Source organism: Alosa pseudoharengus, unplaced genomic scaffold, assembly GCF_046254945.1.
Source record: "Alosa pseudoharengus isolate Yale_2024_CS ecotype anadromous, Long Island Sound unplaced genomic scaffold, YU_APseudo_1.1 YU_APseudo_1.1_scf_12, whole genome shotgun sequence".
NCBI lineage: Eukaryota > Metazoa > Chordata > Actinopteri > Clupeiformes > Clupeidae > Alosa > Alosa pseudoharengus.
In genome coordinates this window covers 6,988,350-6,996,504 of record NW_027468587.1, presented here as the reverse complement: position 1 = coordinate 6,996,504, position 8,155 = coordinate 6,988,350, and the positions used below count along the sequence as shown (strand labels likewise).

Below are 8,155 nucleotides of genomic sequence, written 5' to 3'. Positions count from 1 at the left end.
CATTCTGCTAAAATCTTGTCTTGTCTTGAATCGATTTTCACAATAATGCTGGTTGAAAATTTGATCTGGTGGAAGATAGGGTCTAGTTGCAGGTGTTGCTCCAAGTTCAGCACTAGGGTCCTATTGAAGCTGCTGAAATTTCAGATCTCTTGGGCCAGCGCCAGGCAGATGGACACACCTTTTTTGAGCCGGAATCTTTTTTTCCTTCCTCTAAAAGGGCTATTCATTGTAACATCGATCATATTAAAAATCCCCTCTGGAACCTAACAATTGGTTCCTATAAACCACTTTTTTTGTGACCAAGTGGTGTAACAAAAACATGTGAGGTCCTGCTGCAGATCCCACTAGAGTGGGCCCCTTTCCCTTTTGGTTTGAAAGTGCTGGAGACACAGATGGGACTACATGATCCTGCATGTCACTACTGTGTTGTCTGCCTCTGCTATTACGTGGGATATGAATAAACATAGTGGCCTATTGGAATGGCCTATTGAAATTGAGTTCAACATTATCAACCATCATAAAAAATGTCACATTCCTATCTTAAAAAAAGTAGATCCAATGTTTTGGATCACAACTCTGTTCATCATCTTCATTGTTGTTCCTCTCAGATAGCCAAATAACTTATTTTATGAGTTTAAATGATTCCAATGTTCCAATGTGTTAAATAAATAGTATAATATTATTCAGTAGTAGTTCAACCCACTCACATGTCCATTTTGGTTAGATTGGTACTGTAGGTTTTGCTGCAAACTATATCTGTAGCTGACTGTGACACATATTTAGATTTCATTGTTTTGATTAAAACATCCCCAAGCCCCTCCTTTGACAATATTTCAACAAATGTGACTGCATTTTAGCAAAGGCTAGCCGGTTTAGGTCTAATACAAACCATCTGGATGCATGTCAAGAATGTAAACATTTTATTTTGTTAATAAATTAAGCATCTTAAAAGTGACATATCTTCAGCTTTATAGGAAAACAAGTATATATACAATTAATAGCAGCTTAGATTTGTTCTTGCTCATCTTGTGTAGTCTTTCTAAACAGCAAAAGATGTACAAATACAGAAGGTACAACTGATAAAATGGATAGTTGGAGTCACAATGTCTTCAGTGCCATTAATGTGGAGTATTTAGCTGGTCTTGGTGAAGGACTCATACAGGGAGGTGAGCTGGGCTTTCAGGTCCTGGGCGTAGGGGTCCAGCTTGCCTTTCAGGTCTTCCGCGTAGGGTGCCAGGTTCTGCTGAACCATCTGGGCTCTCTGGGCCAGCTGGGTCTGGAGGTCGGCAGCCAAGAGGGCCACGTTGGTCTGGAAGTCCTGCAGGTGCTGGTCCACCTTCTGCCTGAGCTCCTCGGTGTAGGGGCCCAGCTGGGACTGCAGCTCCTTCACACTCTGCTCCAGACTCCCCTTCAGCTCCTCACTCTTCTGGAGCAGGGTGGCCTTCAGGGACTCGGAGTCAAGAGACTCAGCATAGGGAGCCACGGCAGCCTTGAGCTCCCCAACCCTCTGCAGAACCTGTGCCCTCATGTCCTCCGTGTAAGCCTCCAGTTTCCCCTTGACGGTGGTCAGATCCTGCCCCAGACGCTCTCTCAGAACCTCAGCCTCCTGGGTGATCTTGGTCATGAGCTCCTGAGCCAGAGGGGTCATCTGATTCTGGAGGGTGACGGCATACTGGCTGGCCACGTCAGCACTCTCTGTGAGTCTAGCACTAGTAAAGAGGCACAACAAACTCAAGTAAGTAACAAAATGCCTTTTCTAATTGGAGTTGTCTTGTTCTCATTTTACTTTTATGTCTTGACTTACCTAACATCCTGGCCCAGCTGAGACTTTCTGATCATCTGAATTGTGTCCTCTGCTGTGCGAGTTGCCTGGGCAACATAGTCCCAGAATGCATCTGTCAACTGCTCCAGTTGTGGTTTGGGCTCATCAGCATAGAAGAGGTTGGCATTGCAACCTGAATGCAACAATATTGAAACACATGTGTTATTCAGAGATACTGGAAGCCCCACAAGGTGTGGCATTTCACATTCCAATACTGTCAAATTCTGTGGTGGCAAAGTCTTAAAGTAGGAAAACAATTTTGTTCTCCCTCCAACGTCACTAGATTTAGCTTGCTTATAGTATTCAAAGTAATGGTCAATAAAGCAATTAACTTTTGCTTAACTTAACTAAAAAGTTAGTTCTGGTGAAGGACATTACCTGTAAAGACAGCTATGGCGAGGACCAGGAACACCTTCATCTTTACGTTATTCCTTTAAAAGGTAATCAGTGACACTGGTTATTTTATATACATTCCCCTTTCAAATGTGTAAAAAACCTGATTTTTTAATGGACATACAAAAAGTAATTTCATATAGCCTTACCTGAGTTGCAAGCTCTCAGTGAGGGTAGATCTAGCGTATCAGATGAGTACAGCTTCTGTTCAATCACCACGTTATATACAAGTCTTCCGTCGGGGCAGATAATTCAAAGTCCAGCAGTCACTGCCGTGTTGTCATAGTGGTGACTATACTTCCTGCTCCACGTGTCATGTGACATTAGTTGGGAATTGGGATTGGACAGACAAAGTTCAAACCTGTGAGCCATTAGCCCTCAAGTGACCTCATGAGTGGAAAAGCCTGACCTCCAATGGGAGAGTTCACATACTGTATCAAAGACTAGAATATGAAAGAATATAGATATCAAATAATATGGAATACACATATACAACACACTCTCTAAAATATAATTATATTTGATCAGCAAATCTGTCAGCACTGTATATCAATAATTATATTTGATCAGCAAACCTTTCAGCACTGTATATCAATAATTGGGTTAAACAAGAGACTGGTTTACGTCAAAGATATTTAGCAAAAAAGTAGTTGGCCTATGCTGAAGTGATGCTCACACTTCTTTTAGCTATGACCTCATCCTTAAACTGTGCTGATTTGCATGATACTCTGTGATACTGAACTTGTAACTGTTATCTGTGTAGTGTTACTGCACTGTATCTTTGTGTGTGTTACTGCACACTGGGCATGAAGCCATGTCTCAAATGACTATCCCTAGATGCCTGGGTCACGTAAGGATAGATATCTAGTGATACCAAATATGTTTTTGCTTCCAGGGATAAAACTGAGGTTGCAGTGGATTTTGTTGTTGTTCAATAATATGTGCTAAGTAGAAAATAATAATAAATCAGATTAGAAGATCACATTGTATGTTTAGATGTTATTTGAAGACGAACATTATTTGTCCACTACATATATGGATAATACAGTAAGTTGATGATCCAGTGTAGCCTAACAATTTTCAAATGACATTTAGCAAAATTGCTTTCAGTCGTTCATTCACTTTTCACTTATCACTTTTCATTCACCCATTTATTAATCTGCACACTTTTTTTTGGAAACCTAATTTCCAAAAATCAAGCCAGTTTTACCAAATACTCGCCTCAGTTTTTAAAGTCATATGGGCTAAATAAATGTGCCAATATTAGTAATAGACTAAACAGCGGCGCTCGGGGATATACCAGTATTAGTAATAGACTAAACAGCGGCGCTCGGGGATATACCAATATTAGTAATAGACTAAACAGCGGCGCTGAGGGATATACCAATATTAGTAATAGACTAAACAGAATTTAACAGAAAAATAAGCCTAATCATAAACATATACAAACCAGGCATCTGAATATGTGATGAGGGGGTTCAGGTTATATGGGCTCCTGCTTCCGCTCACCTCATGAGCTCCTCAACACAGTGTGGTCAGAGGAGGCTTTTGTTCACCTCATGAGTTCCTCAACACAGTGTGGTCAGAGGAGGCTTTTGTTCACCTCATGAGTTCCTCAACACAGTGTGGTCAGAGGAGGCTTTTGTTCACCTCATGAGTTCCTCAACACAGTGTGGTCAGAGGAGGCGTCCGTTCAGGCAAGTAAATAATTCTTTATGATGCGATTAATGCAAAAATAGGTATAATATCTGAATAATATTGACTTGACTAAGTTGATGATAATTCTCCTTTTTAGGTTTATTTACCCCATCATTCCTGATATTCAGTTACGTGTTGCTTTGCTGAATTAGAAAAGAATAAGAAAGAACTTATAGAAAGGGGAAAATGTGATCCCCAAAGATACAACGATCAGTTGGCATATGCTTAAAATAATTAGGTGAATCCAGACAAATCTGTTAACCCTGTTTGAATTTGGTCTGCATGCATGTCTGCCTTGAAAGGATCCCATTGACATCCCTTTCTGAATCACCAAGAACCCAGGAATGTGAATTTTCTTTTGAAATTGAGTAAACAACTGCATTTAAAGCCTTTGCTCAAGAAAGATGTGTTTGCTGCACTGCTGAAAATCATTTGGTAAGAGTTTAAGGCAGTAATTCAAGTTCAATTTCACTGCTGGTTGTGCCTGTAGAAGTTGTAAAATGTTAGTCAGCTCCATGCTCCAGGCTTGTGCACAATTCGAATAGCAATTCTCGTTCCTGTTTGCTACCTCAATTGAAATGCAAGTGAAATTCAAGAATTGAATTGGAAATTAAGCGCCAGTTTCAATTCAAATCTGGAACTTTGCACAAGCCTGACATGGTCATCAGAAGAACAAATAGAAACTTCTAATACAAAGCACTGGCTTGGTGGAAAGAGCTGAATGTTTTATGAGAAAGTGGAAGTGGATCAAGACAACGGAAGGCCAAAGTAAAGAAAAACACTTTTCATATTGCCTTCAAGTGTGTGAGGAAAAGCCAAACGTCTGAATCATGTATACTGTACTGTCAGATTGTGACCAATTTTTCTCCAAACCTCCAAACGGATAGGCTGGGAGGTGTGGATGCTGTTCAGCTCAATGAATGCTCCAGTGCGAACAAAGTTGTCAGAAAAAGATAAACACACAGACAAAAAGACAAAGAGCAAAACTAGTCATTGACGACTCAGCAGCTACACAGCTACACACACTGTATGATCATTCAGCATTTTGTCAAAGTGAATTGATACCCAGTTTAGACCAATCTAAACTATTCTATTTTATCTTATGTAATCAGGGTGCTATAGAAAAAGGTTCGGCCTTTATAACAGCCTTCTGTTTATGGCTGTCTGGTAGCTCAAGGACATTACGCTGTTTCCCCCTTTACAGTACTTCAAACAAGTCATCATGATTACACACATCAGCCGACACACCTCCTCATTGTCAGTGGCCAGCGTGGAGGTTCAGAGTCCTCTGACAACACAGCACTGGAACAGCTTTTCAATAGAGCAACAGCATCAAAACAGCCTTGGGCTTTGCAAAAACAGACAAGGACAGGGGTTCCTGAAAATCACAAACACACCCCTGTACAGTACATACACATACACCGATACACACAACTGCATATGTAGTTGGACACCCCCCAAAGTAAATAAATACAAAATAAAATGCACTCCCATTTGCTTTATGTGACTCCATTTAAAATGCTGAAATTAACCAGGAAACAAATTCTCTGAATAGTCCACATGTTTAAACAGTTCAACATGTCCTTATAGTGTTACAGTTCAAAGGTAGAGAAGAAAACAACTAGGCCTACTACTACTACCACTACTACAGTAGTGCTACTACTACTACTACTACTACTACTACTAATAATAATAATAATAATAAAAAGAACAAAATTAAGAATTTACATTTATAAAGTGCCTTCAGTAAACTCAGTGTTGCTTTACTCTGCATTCCAAAAACAAACTAAATATTAAAAAGTAAGAAAAAAACTACCAATGTAGTTTTCCACATAGAATTCTACCAGCTGTACATACAACGTAAGCTGCTAACACCTTAAACAACAAGCTGGCGTATATATATTCAAGTCCTCAATAGTAGTGTTCAGATGTGTCTCACGTGCACTTAAATGTGTGCAACTATACACAGGAGTTCAGGGACCAATTCAGACCTGTATATGCAGCTCGACTCAACCTGACTCTAAATATGTTGTGTACATGAACAGTATCTGTAAGTCACTGGATACAATCACTCAGTGAGTGGCAAAAAAGACAAATTGACTGTCTGCATTCCATTTGAATCTCCTGCAAAAAATCGAAATGGGAAAGAGCTGCTATGCATAGACAAATAGATACTTGCAGGAATTCAGAGCTCTCTCTCTACAGACTGCAGTAAATGCATTCCCTCTTACAGTATGTTAATACTGTAGTTTGTTACAGAGACACATGTTTGTCATGCCGTACAGTGGTAATAGACAAATGCACTTCTCAACTGCAGGTGGACCCTGGGAGCTGCTTTAATAGTGGCTCATGCTGTATGATGGGGTGAATGGATGGAGAGACACAGTGATGCTTGGCTGTACATAGTTGGGAGAACCTACTGATGGAGATATGAAATGACCAGCACAGGGCACGGAGGGCAGCTTTGCCAGCATTCCATGTGTGGAGGCTTTAACTGGGACAGAATTTCCGGTTGTGAACTCTTTGCATCTCCAGTGGAGTGTATCTTGACGTTGCAGTGTTACCTCCGCAAAATAGGGTTCTTTTCCACTGCATCAGAGACATCTACTCATTCAAAATGTTAAACAGAGCCTAATTAGTGCATGATTAAATGCCACTGCAATCATGATCTTTTTGAAAAAACATATATATATAATCAAATTTCAGAACCCGTAAGCTATGATGAAATCAAATCCCATTTATCAGCAGGGATCAGAACCCACGCCTTTGCTGTTGCTATGACTAGGCACATAGTGAGATTGGCCTTTGTGATTCGACAACATCTCCCTGCATGAAGGAACTTGTATGTGACTGGCACAGTTGTGTGTTCCGACAAGAAACTGGTGCCAGAGTGACTGGCTGTCTATTGGGCAACAACAGGACAGATTCAGAGAGAGAGAGAGAGAGAGAGAGAGAGAGAGAGAAAGCAAGAGAAAAAAGAGAGGCTGTCTATAGAGGTCATGAGAATTGGTTTCAGCAAAAAAAAAAAAAAAACCTCTTCCATGTCACAGAGGAACAAAAAGGCATTGTTAAAGAGAGATCAAAAGATAGGTCTTTGTTTAACCTTAGATTGGACCTAATCACTGCAGTCTGGGGGACGTTGAAACATATAAGGCCTTCAGCAGGCAGATCAGGCCTGACACTGCGTTGAACATCATAGGGCCTTCAGCAGGCAGATAACGCCCGTCATTGCGTTGAACAAGCCTGGTCCTGTTTGTGCTGCTGCTGTACTGTGCTGCTGCTTCGCCTTTGAGTTTAAAGGTGTTATGTCAATAGGTGGCCAATCACTAGTAGAGGAATCGTTTGTTACTGTAATCAAATGATGCTGTATTTGCTTGCTTTGCTGAGAGAATGATAGCAGTGTGTATGATGCTGTATTTGCTTGCTTTGCTGAGAGAATGATAGCAGTGTGTATGATGCAGTATTTGCTTGCTTTGCTGAGAGAATGATAGCAGTCTGTAATGCAATTAGCGATAACATGTTGTGAAATGTCTCAGCTGGAGTGCTGTACGAGTCAAGGGTTCCACAGAGACTCTAATGGGAAACTCGCTGCAAGAAAACAGTAATGAATGGTTTGTGTTTTTGTGTGGTTTTGTGTGTGAACTACATCAGTCAAATGAATAGTTTGCTTTTTGTGTGTGACAGTGTCGTAGTTTTCCCCATTCCATTGAGTGTAAAATACAGAATCTATTTTTGTATTTAGCTTATAAGGAAGAAAGCAAGTTTCTAAGCAAGATGTTTGCCACAATACAGTACATCAGGGTTTGTATGGTTTTCTTATTAGTGATATACTGATACATATCATTATCATGTCATGAGGTTAATGGATTTATTTTGCAGTATGTAGGATAGAACTTATTTCCCCATTTGTCAGTGTTGGGGAAGTATTGTGTGCAGAGTCAAAAAATACATTTTATCAGACAAGGTCCATACAATAAAAGAAAGAGACAACATCTCCGTGGACCGCCCTTAGTGTGCGTCCAGCTGCCGGTGACCTGGAACTTGATCATCAGACTCCGCCCCGCCTATTTGTCAACCCAGGAGCCGCTACGGGTGCATACACAAAGTGCATTCACTCATATCCTCACCAACCCAGTGCTTTTCTACTTTCTCTACTTTAGGCACCATTTCTACCACAAAAGGATAAAGCGGGCCTACACTCCAAAGGTTGTATTTATTTTTTTCTGTTTTATTTGCAGTAAG

General features: G+C 40.5%; 1 protein-coding gene across 1 annotated transcript; it reads right to left on the bottom strand.

Annotated features, from left to right (window-relative positions):
* Nucleotides 1-905: 905 nt before the first annotated feature.
* On the bottom strand, nucleotides 906-8,011 carry LOC143118816 (apolipoprotein A-IV-like). The gene is made up of 4 exons (XM_076279933.1): nucleotides 2,365-8,011; nucleotides 2,201-2,253; nucleotides 1,805-1,955; nucleotides 906-1,709 (listed from the first exon to the last, which is right to left on the bottom strand). The coding sequence occupies exons 2-4, from the start codon at nucleotides 2,238-2,240 to the stop codon at nucleotides 1,133-1,135; spliced, it is 768 nt and encodes a 255-aa protein (XP_076136048.1). The 5' UTR covers nucleotides 2,241-2,253; nucleotides 2,365-8,011; the 3' UTR covers nucleotides 906-1,132.
* Between the last annotated feature and the right edge of the window lie 144 nt (nucleotides 8,012-8,155).

What these genes read in the sequence shown, in the direction of transcription:
- LOC143118816 (XM_076279933.1), bottom strand. Translation starts at nt 2,240, where the DNA reads ATGAAGGTGTTCCTGGTCCTCGCCATAGCTGTCTTTACAG. An exon ending in CGCCATAGCTGTCTTTACAG is followed by an intron (nt 1,956 to 2,200) that starts GTAATGTCCTTC and finishes TGTTGCATTCAG; the next exon opens with GTTGCAATGCCAACCTCTTC. An exon ending in CAGCTGGGCCAGGATGTTAG is followed by an intron (nt 1,710 to 1,804) that starts GTAAGTCAAGAC and finishes CCTCTTTACTAG; the next exon opens with TGCTAGACTCACAGAGAGTG.